Raw genomic sequence first — 26,209 nt, forward strand, 5'->3', positions numbered from 1 at the left:
CATCTGTACAACTTGTCTTATTTCAAGTACAGAGAAGAGCGCCAGATTTCTTTACCGTGTCTTAAAGGGAAAAGCAAAAAGGAATTCTTAGCCTTAAAGCCATGTGGTTACTGGCAGATGAACAAAACAGTTTAAGAGGAGGGGAAAAAAAGAGGTTATTGCAGAAGTATAATTCTCTGTAGCCGCTTGGGGCTAGCCTGATTTAACCTTGCTGTGGGAGTACATGTAATCTTGCTACTGCTTTAACTGCCACAGGCTCACAACGTTAGTTCCAGCAGTTTGATAGTGAGACTAGAAAGTGGAGTTGTGAGGATAAACCACTGTTAGATGGATAACTGGGCATTCACTTAGCACCCAGTTTGTTTCCCATGACATCCCTGTACCACCTCTGAGTGCCTCAGTGTTACACTGGGGAAAGGGAAGTGTTATTTCTGCAGAACTTTGGTACTGGAGTCCAAATGCCTGTTCATTAGCTCAGGATGCTGCTCCCTTTTTGGTTTGCATTCATATTAGCCCTCCTGTGCTTCTAAACAAGCTCTGTTCTCAGACTGTGGGGTCATTTTTATACTTGGGATAGTTCAGGCTGATTTTAAGTTTCATTGAGCCAGTCCGCACCTCCACCCTCAATCGCAGGCAACACGATTTCAGATTCAGAACATGCACCTAACGGAGACTCTGCCACCTACTACTCTTCCTTCGCATCCATGGTTTGACATCCCAGAACGGTGACAGCACTTGCTTACCTGGACGAGCATGGCCGTTTAGCCGATAGAGTCGTCAGTTCAGAGACACATTGTCTCCCATTCCCACACGGAAGAGTGGGGAGACAGCACCATGTGATCTATCAGATGAGGTTTCCAGATCGCCTGATGTCCCTTGCTGTGCTTGTTCAGTATCCTCAGGCCAGAAGCTCTGCAAGTCAGCTGAATTTTAAGCTTGAGTAATTCTGGGCTGATCAAACAAGCTGGCTCCAGACAGTCCATTTTTTTTTTTCCTCCAGAATGTACTGAAATGCAAGGATGTAGCCCAAACCATAAGATGTCTCTTAAAGGATTGCCTGGCACAATGCCTGTGCTTATGCCACTGGCTTGAAGTGCAACCAGCACGATTTCCACAACAGAAAGAGAAGCTGTGATGCCAAGGTGATCATTTAGTGCAAACAGCAACACCGCAGGGCTCCTTTTGTGCAAATGTTTGGGCTTTGCATTTTTATTAACATTTTTTTTTCCTCCTCACATGGTTTACAGCCATTTAAAGTTCATAATCTACAGAAATTGAAACGGAACACAAACAAAAATATATCCTTAACAACTTTTGAAAGTCAAATATTAATTAACAGTTCTATTCTACCTGTAGCTGCAAGAGGCCACCCCCCTTTTCCTTCACTGTAGGGACAAGAAAAAGCCAGTCCCGGGGACGGCCGCAGCCTGTTGTGCTGGGGCTGTGTAGACCGGGCTTCCAGCCACTGTCACGCGAGGGGGATTTGGCTGTACAGAGTCTCCATCTGGAATGACAGTATCATGGACAGAGACTTGGACACATGTAACGAATCAGACACACACAGGGATCCGTTGTGCAGTCAGATCTAAAACTACCTCCTCACTGAGTCCAGGGCCAAGGCAGATACCTGGTTGTTTTCTGCAATGCTGTTCCCCTTCTGTTTCGCTGGTAGTCAAGAGGAGCAGGGTCTGGAGTGTGAGCCCTTTGGAGGGGGACTGAAAGATCGCCCCTCCTTTAGTTGCTTTGCTGGTGCGGGGCGGTAGGTGCTGCCTTCCCCACGCAGGTGGGCTGAGGACATACCTGGTGCATTACTGGCAGCCGGCCGGGCTCTACCTGGAACAGTCTGATAGTCAGGAGGGTAAAGGCAGCGCTGCTGTTAGCAGGATACACTTGGTCACTTCTCACCCATCTCCATTTGGCACAGGAGAGCACAGGGCCAATGCAGTCAGGGAAGGAGGGGGCTTTTTCCCACGAGAACACAGATTTGGCTCACAGAGCGAAAGGTTTTGCGTCCCAACAGGTACCAGCACCTACCTGTGCGTGGGAGGGTGGGGACATAGCCGGGAGCCAGGTGCTCCGGCAGCCGGAGCACAGCCTGGCAACAAGCACAGGCATGTGGCCGTGCTGCCTTGGGAAACAGCGTGACAACTCCAGCCATCAGCTTAGGGGTCAAAAACTAGAGCCACTTGCTAAAACAGACCTGAGCTGGCCAGGCATGGCTAACCCAGCAGCAACCGCTTTGTGAGAAAGGGAAAACAAAGCGCTTCTGCCTTTGGTAGCGAGGGCTACAAAGGCTTTCCTCCACCCGTGCCCCTGCGCTGGTTTCCAGGCTGGGTGACCATCCAGCTCCTGCAGAGCACCTGCCTCCAGCAGCTTGGCTGGCACTGAAGCAGGGCCAAGTGCTGCCGTTTGCCTGGGACACCAGGGAAGGCCAAGGAGGGACACAAAGCCCTCCCCATTCTCATGGCCATGGCAGGAATGCTGACGTCCCAGCAGGCTCTGCCATGGGGCATAACCAGTGCTGGCAACCCTTGCGGCAGTGCTGGCCTGGCAGGGGCACATGTGCCTCGCTACAGCAGAGATGCGGGCACACAGAAACGACAGGCACCCTGTTCCCCACCCTTCCAGGGCTTGTTGGGGAAACTGTGGGATCCGTGTGCCCTGATGGGACCCCATTGGTGCCAGAGCCCAGAGCTGGGGTCAGCCTGTGGCAGAGGAAGCAGATCTGCCTGGCTCTCCGTCCCTCAAGCCTGCTGTGGATTGAGACCAGCACAGCACCTCTCACTCCAGCCTTGTGTGATGGGTTACCCCAAAACGGTACCTGGAGGCGAGATACAGCGAGGGAGGCAACCGCCACACTACATGCACGCAGGCAAAGCACAGGATAAGGGCTGTAGACGGGACTGGCCTGAAAGCACCCAGAAGAGACGTCGTGAGGAGGAAGCAGCAGCCTGCCCCTCTGCTCTCGTGGTTGCCGGTTTGCTCGGGCCAGAACAGGATCCAGGCACGGGGTCCAACGTTTGCGCAGGCAGCAAGCCAAAGCAGAGCTGGTCTTCACCGTCACCAGGGAGGAAAGCCCATGAGCTCCCAGCCTCTTGGAAAGCGAGCTGGTGCTGCACATGCAGGTGTGGGGCAAGGGAGCCGGGCAGTGAAACAGGCACTCGTGGGATGCTGAACGCTTCGAGCTGAGCAAGACGAGGGGAGCTTGGTAGGAGGGAGCGGGCAGAAAGGAGTCCAGGAGAAAACTAGCCAAGGGGGAAGCCTGTGTCCACAGCCCTTGTCAGTCACTACCTCTTCCGTTGAACAAATATACATAAAAACAATTCTTGAACACAAGAAGGGACATAAGACACGACTACTTTACAGAGAGGCATGGTGCCTGGGGTGGGACCGGGCCACTGGTACGCGATTGTACAGGAGCTGCAGGTGGCACCGTCCTGGGTCCAAGCCGGTCTCCCTGGAGGGCTGTGATCCAGTCCATGTCCCCCAGCAGGGAGCTGGGAGTGTTTGCAGCTGGTGCTTTCTCCCTACAGGCTACACGTCCGTGGAGAAGTAAAGTGTGTTGCGTTTCAGCTCAGTGAAGGAGATGGGAGGATGCTGCAGGTAGTAGAGAAGGACCTGGACCTGTAGCAGGCAAATGGGAGGGTGTTAGGCCAGAAAGGAGCGGAGCTGCTACATCCCAGCTTCTCCCTGTGCAGCCACATCCAGCACAGAGGGACAAACCTTCCCAGACAAGCAGGTAAAGCCCTCCGCTCCCCACCCCAGGGGTGCTGGCATGGGCTGTGGCCCCATGCTGCCAGCACAGCTCTTACCTGGGCCATCACATCATGGGACCAGATGTCAGAGGCCAGGGTGAGGTGTCCCTTGCTCTCCCCCTCTGAAGGTCTCAGCAGTGTCGGCCCAAAGACCGTGGCCAGGTTGTGGAGAGACATTTTGTTGATGGGCTCCTTTTCAGCTACCCTGTAGGGTACAGGGGGAGGGAGAGCGTCAACCCCTAACACCGTTCTCCCCGAGCAGGGAAGGCATGGAGTGATGCCGGGGGCTAGTGCTGATCTCCCTTCTCCTAGGCTCGCCATTGCCCTTCAGGGCCTCCAGCAAACCCAGGTGCAGGGAGCTCTGCCCCCTTCCCAGCCTCTGCCAGAGCCTGTCGGGGAGCCCAGGTGTGCGGTGGCAGCGACCAAGCCCTTGCTTGCTCATGTGCTGCAGAGCCTCCACCTTCCCCAAGCCCCGGCAGGGTATGGGAGCCCCACACCCACTCCCCCAAAGGCTCCCCACCCTGGTGCCGACCCCGCGGGACCCCGGCCAGCCCACACCAAGGGAACCAGAGCCACAACATTGCCATGTTAGGAGGCAGCTGTGCTCCCCAGCACAGGCTGCACAGTTGAGCCCCGGCCAGGGGAGCAGATGTGGGAACTCGCTGTGCCCAGTTCTCAGGATGGAAATGGATTTTTCCTTCCCCATCCCCCAGCATCAATCACTTTTTCTGTTTGGTTTTAGCCAAACCAGAGTAAAAAGAAAAAAAAACGACTTCATGATGCAAGTAACATGAGCCGTGAGCCCCTGTCCCAGAGTCGTGTCCAGCTCTGGCCAGGCTCTACCGCCCTGCCCACAGCCCCCTGCCCGCCACCAGTTTCGAGGCCCCAGTGAGCCCCTGAACTGCCCATCCTCAGGTTCAGATGGGCTTCACCTTGGCCAAGACAAAGCCCAGCAAACCACACATCACTGCACATGCCCTGGGACAAGAAACACGGGGTGTCACCTGCAGCTTTGGGTCCCCGGGTCTCCCCACTCCCTACAGAGGGGAGATTTTGCACGTTCAGCACCTTGTTTTGCAGGGAATACTACTGGACGGATGGGAAGGGATGCAGCACTCGGTTTTCCCACTAAAGGGGAGACCACACAGCTCCCAAATATGATTCCCCACCCTGCGCTGAGGCCAGCTGCTGCCCGTGGAGAGCTGGGCCAACCAGCTGCACGCGGGCTGTGCAGCCAGGAGCTGCATCTGCCAGAGGATGTGTGCTCCCTGCAGAGCTGAGCTGCGTCAGCAGCCGCATGCTGCGCAGTCCCCACCTGCGGCTGGTGGCCCCGGGGCGCTGGTCTGTGGGGCACGAGCCCCCCAGCATCCTACCGGGCCCATGGAGAGGAGGGGAAGGCAACATCAACATCAGCCCAAGGGGCTCACTGCATGCTGGGTCCCAGCTGGAACAGGCTGCAGCCTGGCCAGGACCCTGGCAAATGTGTTGGAACCCAAGGAGATGGGACAGGTAGGACACACCTGGGGCTGCACTCTCTTGGAGGGGCTGCGAGGGGAAAGGATCACTCTGCCACCTGCCCAACACCGAACTACTGTTGCTGTCCCTACACACCTACTCTGCACCAGTACAGGACCATCTGCCTCCAGTTCAGGATCAGCCCACGGCTGTGCCAGCACCACAGGGAGCAGACAGCGGCTCCAACTCTCGCATCCAATCCCCGAGGAAAAGCAATAACACAGACCCATCCTGCACCTCCTGCCTGTGTGCGGAGCCCCCCGGCGCTACCGCTTGCCCTGCTGGGCTGGCCAAGCCAAGCCGTTACCTTTTCAAGTGCTCCAGCAGGAAGAGGAAAGTGATGAGGTTGGGGTCAGGCAGCGAGCGGAGAAGGTGCATCATGCAGTTCTCCTTGGCAGCAGGATCTGAGAGGGCTGGAGACAAGGAGGGAAAGGACTCAGGACAGGGGCTGGTAACATCTTGTGCAGCAGCAGGACCCAGCATGGCCAGATGCTTCCCTGCAGCCAGTGCATGAGCAGCCAGCCCTGACCCCCAGGGCTCTGCCTGCACGCAGGAGAGCATTGTGATGAGTCCTGAGCTGGCCTGGAGCTGGCAAGGACAGCGAGGACTGAGTGGGCCAAGCTGGGAAGGACCCTCAGGAGTCTCCTATCTCAGAGCAGGCAACATAAAACAGAGCCATGCTTGGGCACTGACCCCTTCCCCATCCCCATGCTCTTACCAATCCCCTCCATGAAGGCGGGGTAGAGTCTGTCAGTGAGGAGGGGCTCGGGCAGCTCGCGGAAGTACAGCTTCAGTGTGCCGGCGATGGCATTGATGTCCATGTCACTCAGCATGACGAGGATGTCCTTGTTATCTGTCCAGAGAGCACCCACATATGACACCTCTTTCCCCTCTGAGTCTCAACTCCCCCACGTCACCCCAGCTTATCCAGGCAGGCTCCTGGCCAGAGGGCAGGGACAGCACTGTCGGGTCCACGGCCCCGTTTCGTCAAGCCGGGGCTGGGAAGAGCCAAGCAGTTCCCGCCTGGCTGGGCAATGGGATGTGGAACAATTTGCAAATCCATTTGCAACGTTGCCCTGAGTCAGTGTCTCCCAGAAGGCAGCCAGGCGCGGACGCAGCCCAGAGACACCAAGGCATAAACAAGGCTGAGAGCTCCGAGCTTCTGCTTTCCCATCTACACCCTCCTTCACACCCCAAGCCCCTTCCTGGGCACACCAGCACAGTTTGCACATGTGGGGACTGGAGGGCTCTTGGTGCCTGCAAACCCTCCTAGAACAACGTGATAGGAAGAGTGGCCATCCTCAAGGACACTCACTTGCATCAAAGACAGCCTTCAACGCCTGGATGTCAGTGGCAACCCCAGAGATCCTGTAAATGCCGACCTCTTCGATGCCCCTCTTCTCCACCTCCTCGATGCACTGGCGCACGATGTAAGGCACCTTGGAGCGCTCGCGCCTGGCTCAGAAAGTGGAAACATGAGCAGGGATTCCCGGGGGACTCCCCCGTGCACAGCACAGCCCTGCACATTCCCGGGCCAGGGGCAGGACAGGCATGCTGTGTGGGAGGGATGGAGCTGGCAAAGGACCGGGCAAGTCTCCAGCAGAGAGAAAAAGCTGAGCTCTGCAATGCTGGTTTGAGCAAAAGGACATGCTACAACGGTGCTGCAGGTCCCCCGAGTCTCCCAACCCCACACTCACAGGGACCAGAGCTGATCAGCCCTCCCAGCCCCACACGTACTTTGTCACAACGCTGATTTTGACCCCGAAGACACCAGTCTGCTTTTTGGACGGGGTCCTCTTCAGGCTCATGTCTCTGCTTGTGAACTTCATGGAGAACTCCACCTTGATCTACGGGAGACAGAGGGTGAGTCCCAGCAGCCCAACCCTGGCCCGTCACCTCTTCCGTCACAGGGGAAGGGGCTGTGGGTGCCCATGACCCTGCTTACCCCGTTCATCTCGATCACGTCCATATGCCAGTTCTTCGTCTGCACAGCCTGTGGGTCCAGCTGCAGGGAGAGATGGCACATGAGTTCTGCAGGGACACTGCCCCATGGGAGGCCCCAAAGTCCCTGACGGTGTGGGGCACAGGACATGCCCTTCCCTGGCAACACGCTGCCTACAGCAGGAGGATGGAGAGGGGAAGGTCTGGGTCCCTCTGGCCGTGCGCTGAAGCTGGGTGGGCTCAGCCTCCTTCTTGGTCCCCCTCGAGCCTCCACGAGGCAGCGCTTTAACCCATACCCAAGCAGTAAGAGATTTCCAAGAAATCAAGACTATTTCTGGCAGCAGACTGATGAAACAACTAGGGCAGCATTTTCCATGCAGAAAAACAACATCTCCCCATAGCCAAGGCTATTTATAACCCCTGGGAATGACGGGCTCCGCTATTTCCGGCTTTGGGGCTAACAGGGGACTCGGTGATGCTGCACCGGCACCTGGGGCGAGTTGCTGGCTTTCCCAATGCCCCGGCACACGCTGTGGAAGGCACAAGGCCCCAGGGCTGAGCAGAAGTCGGTGCGGTTGTCTTTCGGGGCTTTTTGGTCCCCAGCTGGTGGTATCGATCCAGCTCCATCGATCCCTGTAATGCATGGGGCGGGCAATGGGGCAGAGGCTGGCACTAATGTCCCCTCGGGGAAGGGGATGGGACGTGGGAGCTGGCGGGGGCTGGCAGGGGCTCCTGGGGCCACGTGCCCACAGCTGCCAGGCGAGGATCGTGCCAGACACGTGGGGTCACCCCTCAAGGACACAGGAGTTTCCTACAGCTGCTGACTCGGGAGATGCTCTGCGTGAGCGTAAGGATGTCCAGAGCCGCTGCTCTGGCCATGGAGCAGCCATTCCCTTGCCCCAGCTTCTAGCTGTCCACGAAACTACACCACATCGTGATGAGGAGGACTCTGGAGGTCCCTCAAGTCCCCTCTTGCACACCAAGATCTCACACTCCCAAGGATAGGCTCCAGCACCATGGCATTGCTCCACGCTCAGTCCCATGCCACGGTGAGCCCGAGCAGCTCCGTGGCAGCCACAGTGCCAAGGAAAACGCTGCGGTCTCAGCACCACCCAGGAATGGCTCCTGATGTAGAGCCCTCCCTGGCGCCTCAGCCCTGGCACATGGGAAGCCATGAGGCTGCTGGGAATGGCAGCAGAGGGAGGAGGAGGAGGAGGAGAGGAAGATGGAGGAGGAGGAGAGGAAGATGGAGGAGGAGGAGAAAAAGGTGGAGGAGAAGGCGAAAGAAGAGAAGGAAAGCTGCAGCTGCCCTGGACTCCCATGGGGCCCCACAGAAGGTTTGGATGCCAGGATCACAAGGCTGTAGCCAGACCACTGCCAACCCCAGCCACGCCATTCCAACGCTCCATGTTCTGCACTTGTCCCAGTGCCAGGTCACCTTGCAACGCTGCCGTGCACCCACTACAACTGATGCCAACCCAACACTGCCTGTCCCATGGGGCTTTTGCCCCCTTTCCCCTCAGTCTCTTCCCACTCATAGCAGCATCCTACCCTGCGAGCCGCAGGTGGTGGCAGTGAAGCCCTTTGCCCACTGGCTGCTTCAGGAACCGAGGGCCTCCTCGCTCTGTAGCATGAGTTGATTGCACCCACCACATACGCCTTCCCTGTCCCCTGGGTGCCCTGCTCCGATGGCCCTGGCAGCTCACATCTGGAAGGGCTTTAGCAGGGCTCTGAAGAAAGCTTTAACAAAAGCCAGGTTGGCTGATGCCAGTGCTGCAGACCTTACCCCGAGCATGCTGCCTCCCCACAGCCGCTTGCCCCAAGTTGAGTAGGAACATCCTAATCGGCTTCCTGTGGCTGCTGGCATGGCCTCAAATTTGGGCTAATTCAGCTGGTGCCACCAGCCTGAGCTCCCTTGCAGCTAGCACAGGTCCCCGTGCGCCCGCAGCACCCAGCGCTCCTCCAGCCCTGCCCGCTGGCACCCCACACAACAAGGCAGCACTGCCACGCTGCCCGCTCCACGTGGAAAGCAAAGCCGTGGCCGATGCTTCATCTCCAGGTGTGGGAGGACAGACGGGAGCATCCACCCACAGTACCAGAGGCAGCTCCTGCCCACACAGCGCTGGCAAACACCCATCTCAGCTACCACCACCATCTCCTTCTGCTCCAAAGGAAGGTGCCTTGCTCCAGCACACGTAGGGACGTCCCAGGCTTGTGGGGGGGGAACTGCTGGCCTGGGAAAGCCAGGGAACAGCCTCCCGGCCAGCACTGTGCAGGATGGCACAAGTGACACGCTGCCGTCCCAGACACCGGCTCCTCGTCAGCAGCTCAAACTCTCAGCTTCAAGCACTGGTGAACAGGGCTCAGTGCAATCACCAGCACCTCTCCAGGCTGCTCCCTCCTGCATCTCCATGGACCAGCGCCTGCTGCAGTGCTGTGCTTGTCCACGGCAAGGTGAAACCCTTCCTGGTCCCAGCTGCAGCGATGTGCCATCATCCTGTTCTCCCAAATTATCCAGTGGTGTTCGCTTGTAGGACAAAGCCACTCGTTGCAGAGGGAGAGGTGGCAGCGTGGCAGGCGATGAGCATCCCAGCAGCCCTGCAGAGCTTGATGTGTCCTGGGGAGGCTCTGCTGGCAGCAGGACCCCCCCATCCTGCTGGCACTTTCTTCCCACAGCCCCTGTCTGCTGCTTGTCTTGCACACGGCGTGACTCAAGGGGACGAGGCCACATCCTGCGATTTTGTCCTCAAACACCTCTGGGCTGTGCACTGTGGATACAGCTCCTGCACGGGCAGTGGCAGCCGAGACAGACCCAGGCAGTGCCGCGTCCCAGGGCTCTCAGGTGAGGAGCTGGGATGGCTCCAAACCCTTGTAGCAGCTCTCCAGGGACCCAAGCACTGAGATTCTGCAGCAGGGTAGGGGCTGCCAGGCTGGGTGAGTCCCTTCTTCGTGCCTCATTCTCATGAGGTCACCCAACCGTCAGCCCAGGGTGAAGCCATCAGGAGCAAATCGGTGACTCAGACAGTGAGGCCATCTCCACCATGGCCCTAGGGAGCAGGATCCCAGGGGAGCTGCCACAACCGGAGCTGCTTCCCATCAACACGGTCCTCATGGAGACCCCAGCCTGGCTTCCTACAGCTGCCCTGGCTTCAGCAAGCAGATGTCCCCACCGGACCTCCATGCCAGCAGCTCCATTCCCAGGGAACAGGCGATCCTTGAGCCGCTCTGTGCCATGTGGGGGCACAGCAGCCCCCTCACCAGCAAACTCTGCCACTCCGCCAGCACAACCCCAAAAAAAGCAGCGATTCACAGCCCTGTCTGAGAGCAACCCAAGAAGCAGCACACACCCGCAGCACGCCAGGACTGGGCACACAGAGGCCACATCCTGCCCCTGCAGCCCTACAGTGCTCCTGGGAAGCCAGCAGCTGTGCTGGGGACACATGGAGCTGGGAAATGAAACCTTCTTATGCTTTGACCCAGCAACAGCCAGCGGCAGCCTCCAGGCAGCCTCCCTGCACAGCCCTCGCTGCCCCTTAATCCCCTCTGCGGGAGCGGCAGCACAGAATCGAGGTTAATGCCGCTGCGTCACAGGCAGCCCCACTGCCGCGCCGGCTGCTCCACCACTGAGCAAACCTTGGCCCCATTGCTGCCAAACCCAACACCCAAGAGCCCAGGCAGCTCCTGCCCGCGGCAACAGCCGAGCCCTGAGCCAGCAGCTCTCCGCGCAGGGGGATCCCAAGGAGGGAAAAAACCATGGAGCCTTCCATGAGATCACAGGAGCTCTGGAACAGAGCTGGGACAATGCCGTTCCCCTCATTCGTCACCTCCACTGCCCACTCCTGCCCTCCATCCTCCCCCAGAGACAGGCAGCACTGGCTGATGTGGCTGCAACACAGCTGTGAGCTCAGGGAAACCCGGCTGAACCTAGAGTTGGTGGGTGCAAACCACGCAGCACACTGGTGAGAGGGGATACACAGGCACCGGGTACCGTGGGGACACGGCCTGCAAGCATCGCTGCCTCCTCGATGAGCCCCGGGGCTGGGCAGGGGTCGTCCCCCATGCAGGACCCCCCCAGAGCACAGAGGGAAAGGGAAGAGGGGGGTAAAGAAACACTCCGCCAGCTGCTGTCTGCTTCTAAGAGCTCCCAAAGCACCAAAACAGCCTCCTCGCTCCGCACACAAACCCTCAGCCCTCTCCCTACAAGCAGTACAGCACCCCATAGCAGCACTCCCCGCTCCCCACAAAGCCAGTAGCCAAAAAAAAGCCACAGTCACCACACACAGCAGAGCCCGGCAACACACCAAAGCCATCCCAGAGCCCATTCACCGTCCCTCCTGAGCTGTCCCTCCCCGTGCACCCCGAGAAGCACCTTCTGCCGGAGCAGCTTGCTGCGCACCCTGCCCCACAGGCGGGCACCCGTGTTGGGGGGACGCTTGCCCTCGGGCTCCTCCGTGCCATGCTCCGACCTCTCGCCCACGGGGCCAGGGCTGCTATCCGGCTGCACCAGCACCTCCGTCATTGCGATGACCGCTTTGGCTTCGGGGAGGCGAGACGAGGGTGGCCTGGGTGGCCCGTGGGGTGGCCGAGGGTGGCTTAGGACAGCACCCGCATCCCTTCTGCAGCGGGTGGGAGGTCAGCGGCGGCAGCGGGGGCCAGCGAGGGGAGCCCGGCTGGGGCGGCGCGGAGGAGAGCAGGCAGGGCTCATCTTCAGGGTGTGAGCCAGGCTGGCTGCTGGCTGCGAGGCAGCGAGGCAGCCCCAAAAGCCTCCCTCCCCCTGCGAGGAAGTGACTCAAAGCAGCCCCCCCCCGGCGGCCCCCACGCGTTTAACTCTCACCCTGCCGCCTGCTGCTCCCACTCAGGAAAGCTGGAGGGGCTGCCTGGCCTCCCGGCCACGGTGCCGTTACCCGCTACTATCCGTTACCCACCGTTATCCGTTATCCGTTACCCGCTTCCCTGCAGCATCAGCAGCCGTGGCCCCAGGAGGCATCGCTGCTGTCGCCGCAGCATCCCTGGCTCCACGGAGGAGCCAAGCTGGCGCTTCCAGTCTCAGCAAGGGGCACAAGGGTGGGATTTTAGGGGTCTTCTCTCAGACCCTGGGACAGGCAGTGACCCTCCCTGCAGCCCCCAACCTGCCCTGGCCCTTGTCAGCCCCACTGCCAGCCGGTGGGGCAGGAGGAAGGGGTGCAGGCAGAGCTCTGCCCCACACCCCAGTCCTGGAATCAGAGAACGGTTTGGGTTGGAAGGGATCCAAAGCCCATCCAGTTCCACCCCCCACTGGATCAGGTTGCTCCAAGCTCCATCCAACCTGGCCTTGAACACCTCCAGGGATGGGGCAGCCACCGCTGCTCTGGGCAACCTGGGCCAGGAAAGGTCCCTCCCTGCCTGACCGAGGCATCTCCTGACAGGCAGGGACATGGTGAGGTGCAGGATGGGGTTCACTGTCCCCAGGTTGAGCCCTCAGCAGCTCTCTGTCTCTAAACGCATCGCTCTATGGGTCTCTGCAGGTCTAGTGAGCTCTGACACCACAAATCTCCTCCTCTGGAGCTGCTGCCAGCCCAGTAAGGGGGACAGATGGATAGAGAGCTATTCCCTGGGGGCATGGCAGGCACTGTGCCCATGACAACACAGGCTCTACTGCAACAGCAACATCCCCTCCGTGCATCAAACAGGGGCTCAGGAAAGGGTTGCTGCATCCTGAGACCCGAGTCCTCTGTCATGCACCCACTGCCCATGTCCTCATCCACCCCAGGGCAGAGGGGCCAGATCCAGCCTCTCCCCTTTGCAATGTAGGCACAAGCACTCACAGCCTGCTCTGCCCACCCCCAGCATCCGTGTTCCATCCCACCACAGCACCAGGCACCCCTGCAGCACCCCTGCCCTGTGTGAGGCAGCCTGGCTGCTGGGAGCAACTGGGACAGCTCAGGGCTGAGCCCTGCAGTCCTGGGGACATGAGCCTCCCCTCCAGCACCTCTACACTGACCACAGCACAAATGAGATTAACAACAACAAAAAACAGTGTTAATGCTCATCAGGAACCGCAGCAGAGCCTGTCCTCCCCATGCCCAGACAAACCTTCCCACTGAACAGCCAGCCAGGACCACGCGGCACACGGTGCCCACCCTCTGCCAGCCACGGGGATGGGATGCAGGATAGGGGCCCAACGCTCACCGTGCCACAGACCTCTCAGAGCTCATTTCCAGGATGCTTGGGAGGAGGCTGGTGGCAATCCCAACCCCTTTGTGGACACAGCCATGTCCTCGGGGCTCGCAGGACATGACTCCCACCAGTGGCACCTCCGCAGCCTCAGGAGGCCCCGCTGCTCCCTGCAGAGGGGCTGCACTGTCCCATTTGCACGCTGACCTGCTCCTGTCAGCCTCTGATGCCACTGAGCTGCTTTCATGGCCATCCCACATGCCTGGGCCACCAGATCAGAGCTGGGCAGTGGGCACAGAGCTCTCTGAGGGGGGAGGTCAGTGATCCTGGCAGCCCCCTACACACCACGGGCTTTTGCTGAGCCAGTGCCCTGTGTTTTCCACTCCTGCTGCTAACTGGAACCAGCAGCAGCTCATGATGAGCCTGGGGACCATCACGGTAAGGACCATCGGGGCAGCATCTCTGCCTGAACAGCTCAGGACAGAGGGCAAGGGGGCAGTGTGGGGTTTGTCCCCAGCCCCCAGCCCCACAAGCAGTGCTGTCCATCCTGCCTGTGGCTGTGCTGCCCCATTCCTGCCCCACCATCCAAGCTGTGGGTCTCGGGCAGCCCCAGCCCTGACATTGCTCCATCCATCCAGCTTCTCCTTGGGATAAGCAGCCCCAGGGCCCTCCTCTCTCTCCTTTTATTCTTCCAAAACTTTTGCACAGTAGGGACGAGCTGTGCTGTCCCCGTCCCGACCCCCACATCTCCCAGCATGACTCATGTTTGTTGACCCAGGCTATTTCTAAGAGCGCAGCTGGACTGATCCCTGCGGGGCGTCGAGCCCATACCCTGCCTCAGCCCTCCTCCCTGGCCCAATGCCACCCCTGCACTACCATTTCTCCAGGGACGGGGCAACAGACAGGTGATTTTGGGGATGAATGAGCCAGTGGCAAAGCCAACCCCCTGTCTCCCATCCTGTGCCATCCTCCTGCCGTGTCCCCTTTCCAACAGCATTTCCATGCTCCCTGCTCCCTGGGGACCTGCCCTCAGTCACTTTCCCATGGAGCAGGCGGCCACGCGGGGCCCTTTGAAGTGGCCTCAGGCTGAGGGCTGTGTCCCAGGCGTAACGCAGTGCCCAGCACACTCAGGAATGCAGCCAGACCAGGGGTCCCCACCAGGAAAACACAGGAGAACCCCCATCTCAAGCCACTTCCCACCACCCTGGGCCTCCCCGCAGCCTGACCAAGGCTGGTGCTGGGGGGATGTGGGGGCTGGGGGCTGCCTGTTCCCCCTCTCCATCCTCCTGGTCCTGCTCACCTGGCAGCATCTCAGGGCAGCCCAGGCCTCCATCCTCCCTGCCTGGCAACCGCCAATCAGAGGGGGCTCAGCCGTTGCCCTAGAAACCCCCGTTGCCATAACAGCGGCTGATGGAGGCGCAGGGGAGGCAGATGGTGGCAGAGGGGGACAGTCAAGGCTGGCGGGGAGGAACAGGGGGCTGCATGCTCAGAGCCCTCCCTGGGGTGGGTGCTGAACCCCTCCCCACAGCCACCTGGGACCCCAGCAGAGAGTGCAGCAGGATGGAAACGCTTCCAGCCCAGCCCAGCCAGCCTGCTCACCCACCTTGCACACGCTTGCCTTGACCTGAGGACTGGGGCCAGATGGATGCTTGGGAAGTGTCTGCCAGCTTTGCCACCTCAGGACCCCTTCTCACTTTGTTCCACCCTCTCCTGCAGCTGTTGTGCCCTGGGGCCATCATCCATACACGCTCAATGTTCACCCATCTTGCTGCCTTCAATGCTGAGCTGCGACCCCTGTGCCCCTCTCCCAAAAGCAGAGCTGCCCACCCAATGCTGCCAGGCATCTCCCACCACAGACAACCCCTCCAGCCCTGGCACCTGCCCCAAGGTGTCCAACATTGGGTGAGAAGATGCTCAAAAGCTCCAGTGCATACCTGGATCTGCCCCTTGCCCATGATCTTGTCCACGATTTCATTGTTGTCCTTGTTGAGCTTGGTCTTGTCGTAGCACTTCTCGTAGCAGAGGATGCGCAGGGACTGGGAGCCCTCCAGCTCGATCTCAAACTCCTGGGGTGTGGAGGGAGGGTGGCTCAGCCCCAAGGCTGCTTCAACCAGGGACTGGAAGGGCAAAGGGGAGCACAGTCCCCTCCCTGCATCTCACTCTCCTCTCACCTCGTTCCACTGTGGTTCGGTGGTGTCCCGGAAAACCCTGGTCTTGGCTTTGCTGACAAAGTAGCCAAAGGAGTCCACCTCCAGCGTGCAGTAGAGGTCTGGGGGAAGCAGATACTGCTCAGTGCCCAAGGAACGTCTCCATTGGCTCCCAGGGCAGAGTGGGGCCACATGCCTGACCTCAACTCCCCCACTAGCACCAGCCCCTCCAAGCAAGGGGGGGCACCCACACTTACTGGCAGACTGCTTGAAGCCCTTGGCGGAGTGGACAATGACATGCAGGAACCCGTAGAGCCCAGGGGATTCATCGTCTGCAGCGAGGAGAGCAGAGGCTGTGTCAGAGAGCTGCCACCTCCTGTGCCCCGGGAAGAGCGTGCAGGCTGCCTGTCCCCAAGGCAGCCTCTGCCACAGCGAGCACTAGGGGCTTGCAGTGACACCCCAACGTCCCAACCTCCTGGAGCGCTATCCCTAAGGTTCTGGAAGAGGACATATATTCCCCACTGCTGATCATCCCTGGTGGACATCCCGAGCTGTCCTGCTGCTGGATACTCCTGCAGGAGGTTCTCAGTAGAGCTGTCTGGGTCTCACCCTGGGGACACCCTGGTCCTTCCCAGCCCCTGGGAATGCTGGAGAGATCCCAGAGGCAGCCAGCCTCCTGTTGCAGTGGGATTGCTCCAGCTGGGAGCCCGACTCTGCTCCAGCAGTGCCACCTGGTGGGAAAGTGTCCCCTTGCACAGCCGGGGTTCCCCGGCATCACCCGGAGGCAAAGAAGGACCCACCAGCCCAGTGGACACTCACCGTCCTTGTTGCTGGTCACCGGGATGTTGTGGACGGTGCGCAGCTTGAAGCAGGATCCCGTCAGCACCTGCAACTCCACTGAGCTCAGGACAAAGGCCTGGAGGTCTGGAGAGGACAGGAGAGAGAGGAACTTCAGAGCGATGCAGCCAGCGCTGGCCCAGGGATCGAGCAGGCTGTGATCCTGTGGGACCCCCTCATGGTCCCTGGGGGGAACCGGAGCATCAAGGGGGGCCTTGGCAGCCCCAAACTTACCCTTTTTCTGCAGTTTCTGAATGGCCTCCCTCCACTCAGACCTCTCGTAGTCAGACGACAGCAGGAAGAGGTAGCTCTGCAAGAGAAAGGGTGGTGTAGCAGGCTGTGCGCAGGCAGGAGTGAGCCCCTCCACACCCCCTGGCAGCTCTCCTCACCTTCCCATTGCGATTGTGGATGCGGAAGGGGATGGCAGGTGAGTTGAGGAGCAGCCAGAATTCATTCTCAAACATCTTCTTCTTAAGGCGTTCGATGGCCCGGCTCTGCCCCTTGTTGGCTTTCTGCAGGTAAGGAATGGGCAGGAGCTTTCACCCCTGACCATGCCCATCCCTGACCCCAGAGAAAGGCACCCACCTCAGCAGCAGAACTCACACCCTTCCCAACCACCCATAATCTCCTCTCACCTCCTTTTGCACCTCGCTCTTGATGGCCGAGATCTTCATCTTCATGTCCTCCAGCTCATGGTCAGGAATGACGTGGACCTGCGGACAGTGCTCCGACTCCTCCGGCGAGGGGAACACCAGGTCGGCCAGGGGCACGTACCACTTGCAGTCATACTGCTGGTGCTTCCTGCAGCCAGAGTGTGGGTGCTGAGTGATGCCTGATCCCCTCCCGGAACATTCCCCTGTCCACTGGAGGGCAGGAGGGGTTGTGACACATTCCCCCTGTGCCCAGCATCCTCCTTACCCCACCGCCGTCTTCTTCAGCTTGGCACAGAGCAGCACATCAGTGAAGAGAAAGACGTGTCGCAGCTTCCGTGAGCCTTCTGACAGCTCCACCAAGAAGCCATCCTTGACAAGCTGCCGGGTCTGCAGGACAGAGCAGGCAAGGAGCAAAGGCTAACAAACCACAGTGGACAGAAGCTCCTGTCCTCTCTATGGCTCACCCACTAGGAGCATGGGAAGGTCCATGTCCTCTGGGTGCTATTTTGAATCTTGTATGCTCAGTAAGATGCCAGCAAGCAGTGAGGACCAGTCCTCACTGGTCCTAACCTTGCACTCAGAACTGTGTCTCCATCTCCTGACTAAGCACCATGATGTTCCTCAAGGTGGAAACACCAGCCAGGAGCTGGCAGAGGGCTCAGCCCTCACCCTGTGCCCAGGCACTGCCCACCCTGCTGGCTCACCTCTCCCTTGGGGGTGGTGACCGCTGTCCTCCGGGGATCGATGTCCTCATTGATGCTGGAGAGGAAGTTCTGTGAGATACGGAGGGCATCCTGGAGCAGCGGGTAGTCGGGGTGGTCGGACGGGGTGTGCTTGAGTAGGTCCTGGAAGGCAACATGCACAGATGAGCAGTCTGAGGGCACTGTCCTGCCTCTAGCACCCACCCAGAGACCCCCAGCAGCGCTCCCCACAGCTACAGGTCCCCAGGGTCAACAAGGACAGAGCCCCACACCACGGGACTGGTGTCACACTCACGTGCAGGACGAGGGTACTCCGCGTCACCCGGTCAATGGGTTTGTACAGCAGTGCTGTGGGGAAAGAGGAGATGTCAGCACCCACTCGGCAACAGTGGCACGTCTCCCACCTGCAAGAGCCAGTACCACATCCCATGGGGTCAAGGAGGACAGACCAGATGCCCTGAGACCCTTCAGGTCTGCATGGAGCCCTGGGCAAGTGCCTGGGGTCCATTCTGCATGGAGCCAGCAACAGCCAGACCATCGCGTTACCGCCAAGAGCAGCGGTGAGCCTTGCCTTGCTGCGGCAGAGCAGTAGAAACCACGGTCAGGCTGGGGTGTGGAGCAAGAGCAGAGCCCGATGGTGGCATCTGCCTGGGTGCACCTTGATTTCAGGGCTGCAGCTGAGAGGTTTTGACACCCATGCAGGTGCCTGTGGGGTCTCCGATGAGGTGACAAGCCAGGACAACCACTCCCTGGTGCTTCCCGCATGGTGCTGTACTCTAGCCATGGCCTCGCATCTACAAGCTCTGTCCCTGCCCTGGGAGAGGGCACGATGGGGACACACCAACATGGTCACCGTGTCCTCCTCCCCTCTGCTGCCACAGGTCATGGGTGGCAAAGCCAGAGGGGATGCGGACATCGCTCTGCCCTGACTGTGGGACATTCCCACCGTGGTGGTGCCAGCGCATTCCCCGCCAGGGCAAAGGAGCTCGAGGTGTGGTGAAGGCACCAGCACTCCCAGCTTGCTGCATAGTGGCTGTGGAGCAGAAGAGCCGCTCAGCATCCCCAGCAGCTTTTTCAGTTTCACTTTTGGCTCAGCAGCGGGTCCCACCCCTGTCCTACCCTTGGCGGGCTCTGCCACCCCCATGGGACACTTCGTATCCCTCCATCCCAGGCAACTCTGGGTGAAGGGAAACCCAGGCTGCTCCAGCAGCAGCAAAACCCCCACCTACAGAGAAGGCAGGGATCAAGGCATCGTCCCACACTGCTGCCCCATGTTCCCTCCCCACAGTTCCCCCCATGACTGTATGTGAGGCTCTGTCTGGGGCAGGAGGGGCAGAGCTGGCCCCCACACAGGGCACAGACACCCCATTTCTCCTTCCAGGCACCCTCCCAGTGGAAAGCCAGCCCTGGGGGCTTCTTCAGAGACACATTTCACCCCAAGCAGCCGAACCCTCCTCCTCCATCCCAGGTGTTTGGGCAGACGAAGGCACAGAACACATTCCCAGTGCTGCTTCTTGTGCCCAGCTCCTCACACGTCTCCCCAGGCTGCTTACAGCCGGGCTGCTGCCTCTGGGTTTTCCCTTCACTTTGGAGCACTCTCCCAAAACTGCCAGGGCTGAGCCGGACCAGCCTTCAGGCTGAGGGAGAGAAGGGAAAGGTGCTGCCTGCTCCCATCCTGCGCTATGAGCCCTGGGGGGCACCCACCCCCTTTCTGCCAGGTGACCCGTGGCACCCAGTCCTGAGAGAGACCTCACCCTAGCAAACAGGGGGTTCTGCTCAGGAGGCAAGGGTGTAGGGCTGGACCCTGAACTGGAGGCTGCAACCTCCATATCAGCGGGTAAAATCCGAGTCCCTGCAGCAGCCAGGGAGAGCCTGGCTCCAGAACAGAGGGAGCAGACGGGGTGTCCCCTGCTTTCTCCAACCCTACCCCCATGGGGAGGATGGACTCTCCTGCTGCCACCACTACAGGCACAAGCAAAGCACGGAGCAGCCCTGGAGAGGCTTGTCCTGGCATACGGCAAGAGCGCTGGGCTTCTCACAGGCACAGTTCCCCCAGCCTGGGACCCACACACAGGCAGCACAGGACCAGCCACCTGCAGGCAGGGATGCCTGGTGCCTCTCCTCCCCAGTCACGAGAGACGGGCATCCCAGCCCCAGAGAGACATACATTCCAGCCTCACAATGCTCACAGCCTCCGGCAACCAAACAGGGACCCCTTCCTACTGCCATCCCCGTGACACAGTGCCAACGTGGTCCCCCCACCTGCCCCAGCCCCTCGCTGTCCCGCTGCCAGCACGAGCCCTTGCCCGGCAAGGAAGGCGAGCGCGTGGCTGCATGTGCCGGAGCCAAGATGATTCAATAGAGCCTGGAACAAAGACGTTCCCAACTTCAGGCTGCAGAGCACAACGCAGCCTCCACCCGCTCGGCAAGGACAGCCAGCCCTGGGCCAGCATCACCACAGCACTGCTCCCCACCGGCACCCGAATTTGCAGCTGCATCCCCCAGCCTCACCGTAGGTGCAGTTACAGCAGAGTCGGATGATGACGAGGATTTCCATGGCAGCCCCTTCTCCGCACAGCCATCTCTGCCGCCCCGCGGCAGCTGAACCCGGCTGCAGCACGGCATCGGCAGCCCCTCAGCATGGCTCTCGGCGCAGCCAGCGGGCGGGGAGGAGGGGGTAGGCAGGGAGTGGGGGGCTGCTGCACGCCCCCAGCATCCTAAAGAGCTGCGTTTCCCCTCATCCTTGCCAGCTCCGCACACGCGAACACAAAGGGCTCCACTAGCGCTCAGTAATTCATCCGCGCTGGTCCCGCGCACACACAAAAGGCTGCGTCTCCCTCCCCACGCCCACGCCTGCCGTACCCTCCATGGTGACCGACGTGTGGCTCTCCTTCGAGTCCTTGGGGCCCTTCACCTTCAGCTCCTAAGGAGGGAAAGGCCCATCAGAGCAGCTCATGGGCAGCTGGGGTTGGGGGGAAGGTCACTGTTCAAGGTCATGGGGTGCTCCTCACCCTTCCTGCACCCTGACATCCACCCCCCAGCACCAGCCTGGCTGTGATGGAGGCCACACACGGGTGCTGGGCTGGAGGTGTGGGCTGTACGGGGCACTGCCCGGCCGAGAGCAGCTCTGGCTTCACTCAGCGGCTGGGACACGATAGACCCACAGGGCAGCCCCACCACGGACCATGAGACTCTCTGGAGCGGGGCACTCACAGCTGGTGTGGGGAGACTGCTGGTCCCACCAAGCTGAACACCCCACTGTGGAGGGGTTGGAGGGAGGCAGGAGCTGGGCTGCAGCCACAGATGTCCCCCATTCCTATAGGAGAGCCAGGGATGGAGATTCAGCCAGCAGGGGACGAGCCACAGGCACCCAGCAGCCATGCTCAGTGGATGGGCTGCCCCAGCATCCCAGAAACAACAGCAGCGAGGGCTGAGCCTGACCTGAGCTTGCACAAGACAGGGGGCAAACACCCGTGACACCCAGAGGCCATGAACCTCTGGCACAGCCACCAATGACCCTACGCCAGGGATGGTCCCCAGGAGTCCCCAGGGCACACCAAGCATCACCACAGGGCACACGCAGTCAGCTCAGCCATGGGGATGGTTTTCTCCACCCTGCACGAGGACAGCCCAAGCTACGGCAGCTCTTTGCACCCTGGCCCCTCTTACCTCCGAGATCTTCTGGAACTGGTAGTTGCTCTGGCTGCACTTCTCTGCTGTCTCCAGCGCAACTTTGTAGTTATCCACAAAGGCCTTGTAGACCCCCAGCTGGCTGGCCTGCAGGGAGGGGGGGTTAGCCGGGCACTCAGAGGGATGCTGAAGCCCCCACAGCGTGAGGGGCAGGCAGACACTGAGGGGACACAGCCCAGAGCCGTCCCCTCCTGGCAGGACAACCTGCCAGACCACAGCCAGCTCAGGGACAACACGTTTGGCTCCACAGGGAGAACCCTTGCCCAGGACAAGAACGGTGGGGTCCTGTCCAGCCCCTCACAAACCTCCGGAATCCAGCAGAGAGGTGACAAGTGCCTGGACAGCAGAGGCTGAAGCTACAGCTGCTTCCTGGCACCCTTTGACATGCCCCCTCTCCCTCCCCCTCCAGCATGGCCACAGCACCGCTGGGCACAGCCCCATCACAAGTCCAAAGCGGTGTCAGAACCTGGAGCGAGACCCTGAGGAGCCCCCACCACAACACCTACAGGCAGCGGAGAGGCAGCAACCTCTTGCCTCTCCCCAGAGGTTCACCCACACACCTGAGCTCCTGCCACCGCCACAGTAAGGACACAACATGCACCTCCAGCCAAACCCCTGCCATGGTTGCACCCAGGACCTGCCAGCTGCAAGCATTCCCGGTGCAGCGAGGAGCATGGAGGCTGCACCGACTCCCATCCTGGGATGGAAGGGCTCAGGCATGCAGCAGCTGCTGGAGGGATGCAACGAGTTCCACAGCCACCAGTAAACACGTGGCAGGGTGTCAGCTGAGCCACACCATGAGGCTGAGTCCTGCACACAGTGCTTCATCTCCTCAGCCCTTCTCTTCCAAGCGGAGAAAGCCCCAGGGAAGATGCATACCAGCTTCTGGAAGAGGTGGCCCATAGTAACGTTGCTGTCCCACTGCTGCACCTTTGGGCACAGGCTGTCATAGAACTCCTTGTGGATCTCATAGATGTCCTGGATCTTGTAGAAAATTGTCTCGATCTGCTGGAGGGTGAGGACAGGCTGCGACGTAGTGGCCGTGGCCTTCAATGGCTTCATAGGCTGCCGAATGAGAACAGAGAGCATTTGAGACAAGGGCTGGGAGAGGAATGCTGGGGATGAGGGGATTCTGAGCCAGCGGTGAGGGCTGCCCAGGATGGGTCCCAGCCAGCAGCAGGCCCAAGGAGCTGCTCCCAGCTTGTGCATCCCCGCAGACTTCCCCGTGGCAGTGGTGACCCCGGTGTTGTGCAACAGTGTCTCCTCCATGAGGGGCAATGAGTCCACAAGAGGAACCAGAGCTATAAATACCACCGCGCCAGGCACACTGGCAGCAGAGGGAAGCGAGATTGGGGCAGCTGAGCCACAGCATTGCTGGCTCCGGCACGGCTCCTACAGCTCTGCTCTGTCCCAGGTAGTGTCCAGACCAGGCCTACCTGGAGAAGGCTGTCCAGGAAGAAATTACTCCATCCATCCATTGACCCACCCACACATGCACCCATCCAGCCACTTATCCATCCATCCATCCATCCATCCATCCATCCATGCTGGGGGACATCCCTGGAGGGAGTGTCTGACCTGGGGGCTGTACTCACCAACAAGAGGGCCTCCAGCTGGTTGATGTAGATCTCCTCACTGGCCAGGAAACCGGAAAGCACCAGCTTCCGCATCTCCAGGCCTTTGCCAGCATCTCGCTCACCCTGTACAACACAACAAGGAGCCCAGCTGAGCCAGCAATTGGCACAGAAGGAGACGCCCTCATACCAGCAGCCCATCCCTGGCATCCCCACGTGGGCACGTGTCCCTGCCAGCATCAAGGAAGCTCCATGGCAAGGGCTGGGCACATGCTCACTGTATGGCACAACCAGACTGGAGCCGTCTGGGAAGCCATGGGCTATGCTGGCTTTGCTCCCTTCTCTGCTGCCGCCTGGCCAGGAGCCCGGTGCCATTGGCAGCGCTCCAGAGTGGTGCACAGCAAGGCAGGACTCTCCCAGGGCAGAGTACAGAGGCACCCGGTGAAATCATGCTTGGCGGTGGATGGTGCTGCCATGTGATCCAGCACCACCCTTTTCCTCAGCTGAGGCTTTCCCAGGGCAGTGTTTCCCCAATGGTCAGTGCCCGGTGGCACCAGGGCAGGTCCTGGGCTGCACAGAGCCCTGCTGCTGCTCCAGCTGCCGGTGGCACAGCCTGCGTCCACAGCCCACCGCAGCACCCATGTTCCAGCAGCACAATCCTTACAGCCAGAAGACAGGCAACGACACTCTGGGAGCTCCAGTGAGGCTCTGCAGCACCCAGGCATGGATTCCCCAGCTCCTGAACTGCCTCAGCCGCCTCCACCACAGCACTGTTTGCCCTAAAAAATCACACTCAGGAGCTGGGTGTTGCCACCCAGGTGGGGACCAAGCAGAGCCACAAGGTCAGCAGCTGCTGTGGGCAATGAGCCATTCAGGACAGTTTGGGTTTATATTTAGGATGAGAGGGAATGGCCCCAGATTGTGCCAGGGGAGGTTCAGATTGGACATCAGGAAAAATTTCTTCATCAAAAGGGTTCTCAGGCACTGGAATAGCTGCCCAGGGAGGTGGTGGAATCTCCATTCCTAGAGGTGTTTAGAAGATAGGTAGATGAGGCACTTAGGGATATGATTTAGTAGTGGAGAGGTAGAATTAGTCTTGATATTCTCAAAGCTCTTTTCCAATCTAGCGATTCTACAATATGACTCTATATTGGTCCTGTTTCACCCCTGCCTACGCTGTCTGTCCCTGCCAGCCCTGCGATTGTGCCTGGCAGCTGCAAAACTCCCAGGGCTGCAGAGCCATGGGGTGGGCAGAGCCACACATCAGCATCTCCCCATCCTGCTCGGGCACCCGCCAGCCGCCCCCTGCCCAACCAAGGTGCCCACCCCATGGCTCCTGGCCAGGCTGTGGCAGCCGGCGCGGCAGAGGGGTGCGCAGGGGGGTAGGTTTTTGTGCTGGGAGCTCACGGGCTCCTTGCCACTGATTCGTCACGGACTCTTCCTGCTTCCCCAGCCTGCGCAGGAGCTGAGGAGATAAGGGGCCTGTCTACGCCCAGGGCCTGCAGCACCCCATGGGGACGATGCCAGTCAGACCCCCGCGACCCCGAGCAGCAACCCTAGAGCAGAGACCAGTGGCCACTCCATGCAAGAGACTCCAAGGAGAGCGAAGCCAGAGCCCTCCAGCCCTGTGCATCGCCCAGGGTGGGCGAGAAGGGTGCCAGGCTGTGCTTGCCAGCACAGGGGTCCCCTGTGGCCACCCCCCAGCACGGGGGTTTGGGGCTGTTTAGGGGGTTTGCTGGTGGCCGAGTGGTGGGGCATTGGCAAAGCGTGGTCCAGCCCCTTCCTGAGCATCCGGCATTGGCTCTGCTGAGCCGCCCAGCGCCCCGCAGCAGCACGCGTGGCCCCTGCTCCCCCGTGGGAGGAAAGCTGGGTGCTCGCCCTGCGCAAGCACCCGCTGAGCCCTTTGCACGTGATGCCCGGGGCAGCCCTGCCCCTTGCCCCCGGCCACAGGCAGGAGGGGGTGAGGTTGCAGTGATGCTCCCGCTGCCCCCTCCGCTCTGCCCCCCACCGACCCAGAAGCTTCTCTGAGACTCAGCTGTCAACAGTGCGCCAGCAAGATGCCCCACGTCCCCCCGCCACCACCCGGCAAGAGAGTGGGGTGCCCTGCTGCCCACCTTCTCGCCAGCTGAGAACGGAGACCCAGGGCTGGTGGGGGTTCCAGGCTCAGAGTCATCTTCATCCTCCAGCACTTTATCCAGGTACCCTATGGCCTCCTCTTCCTCCTCCATGGCTGGCCAGGCAGCGGGCGGTGGAGGGGACCCCACAAGGCTTCAGGCGAGGGGCTCACACGGCTGATGTGGCTCGGCCTGACTCAGCCCTGGATGCCGGCCACCGCCGCGGGATGAAAGGAGCCATTATGGGATTCCCGGTGCTCCCGCTTGCCCCAGCTCCAGCCCTCGGCCCCAGCGTCCCGGCCGCAGCACCAGGCGCTTCTGGGACGGCTACAGAGCTGGCAGCGGTGGCGGTGGTGGCAACTCTGAGGTCACCAGTAGTGGGACCAGAGGGACAGCCTGACTCTGGCCTGGCCTCCGCTCACCCCTGGAGGGGCCACCGGCGGTGGAGGGCCCGCTGCCCGCCAGCCTGCGCCCCAGCCAGCCTCGCCGCCGCTCCGCCCTGCACGCTCACTACAGGAAATGCATCTCTTGGCGCTGGAGGTGGGGCTGCTCCACTGGCGGAGTGTGGTCAAGGCTGGGGCGCACAGCAGCTGCTTGCTCCGAGCTGGCTCTCCCAGCACCAGCAAAACCTGTGAGGAGGGGTCCTTTGCCCCCATGCCAGGTCCCCCGTGCCCTCACCCAGCAGAGCTGCCAACAGTGGGAGAGCATCCATCCCGCCTTGCGACGCCCCTTGCTCCCGCGGGCAGGCAGAGGGGCCAGACCACGGGGATTGCCAACTCCCTGGTCTATCCATGTCCCACGGGCAGGCAGACGAGCCAGACCATGTGGATTGCCACCAGTGAGAAGTGATCTTGCAGGGCAGCAGCATCACCAGGTCCCATAAAGAGACCTGGCTCTGCACCCCCAGAGGTATCAGACCTTTCACCATCTCGCAGGGTAACACTGAAACACATGCCTTCTCCCAGTATCTGCCCCACATCCCAAAGGGGATCAGTACTGGCACCTCACTGCTGCCCCAGCCTGACCACAAGCCCCAGGGCAGCTGAGGAACAGGGATAGAGTATCAGTGTGATGCTTGCGGGCGACGCTATGGACCCCGGGAAATGGGGCAAGAATGGGCTGGAGGACG

The 26,209-nt window shown here is 60.4% G+C and overlaps 1 protein-coding gene across 4 annotated transcripts in view; it reads right to left on the reverse strand.

The window, feature by feature from the left end:
* Window positions 1–1,200: 1,200 nt before the first annotated feature.
* ABR (ABR activator of RhoGEF and GTPase) overlaps window positions 1,201–26,209 on the reverse strand; it is a 43,089-nt gene continuing 18,080 nt past the window's right edge. The window contains exons 1-22 of one of the 4 annotated variants that reach the window (XM_054084635.1): window positions 25,081–25,583; window positions 22,988–23,092; window positions 22,272–22,457; window positions 21,372–21,479; window positions 20,565–20,625; window positions 17,998–18,050; window positions 17,706–17,846; window positions 17,267–17,388; window positions 16,984–17,149; window positions 16,738–16,860; window positions 16,583–16,658; window positions 16,331–16,435; window positions 15,769–15,843; window positions 15,536–15,633; window positions 15,299–15,430; window positions 7,216–7,275; window positions 7,008–7,117; window positions 6,586–6,725; window positions 5,989–6,123; window positions 5,578–5,683; window positions 3,813–3,960; window positions 1,203–3,624 (exon numbers count right to left, since the gene is read on the reverse strand). In XM_054084635.1, coding sequence (XP_053940610.1) covers window positions 3,535–3,624; window positions 3,813–3,960; window positions 5,578–5,683; window positions 5,989–6,123; window positions 6,586–6,725; window positions 7,008–7,117; window positions 7,216–7,275; window positions 15,299–15,430; window positions 15,536–15,633; window positions 15,769–15,843; window positions 16,331–16,435; window positions 16,583–16,658; window positions 16,738–16,860; window positions 16,984–17,149; window positions 17,267–17,388; window positions 17,706–17,846; window positions 17,998–18,050; window positions 20,565–20,625; window positions 21,372–21,479; window positions 22,272–22,457; window positions 22,988–23,092; window positions 25,081–25,194 — 2,454 coding nt within the window. In that variant the 5' untranslated portion in view covers window positions 25,195–25,583 and the 3' untranslated portion in view covers window positions 1,203–3,534. Of the gene's footprint in view, window positions 3,625–3,812; window positions 3,961–5,577; window positions 5,684–5,988; window positions 6,124–6,585; window positions 6,726–7,007; window positions 7,118–7,215; window positions 7,276–11,580; window positions 11,980–15,298; window positions 15,431–15,535; window positions 15,634–15,768; window positions 15,844–16,330; window positions 16,436–16,582; window positions 16,659–16,737; window positions 16,861–16,983; window positions 17,150–17,266; window positions 17,389–17,705; window positions 17,847–17,997; window positions 18,051–20,564; window positions 20,626–21,371; window positions 21,480–22,271; window positions 22,458–22,987; window positions 23,093–25,080; window positions 25,584–26,209 lie in introns of those variants that run through there. The other 3 variants (XM_054084634.1, XM_054084633.1, XM_054084636.1) reach the window with 3 other exon arrangements.

The sequence above is a fragment of the Cuculus canorus genome, chromosome 20 (assembly GCF_017976375.1).
Source record: "Cuculus canorus isolate bCucCan1 chromosome 20, bCucCan1.pri, whole genome shotgun sequence".
In the NCBI taxonomy this organism is placed as follows: domain Eukaryota; kingdom Metazoa; phylum Chordata; class Aves; order Cuculiformes; family Cuculidae; genus Cuculus; species Cuculus canorus.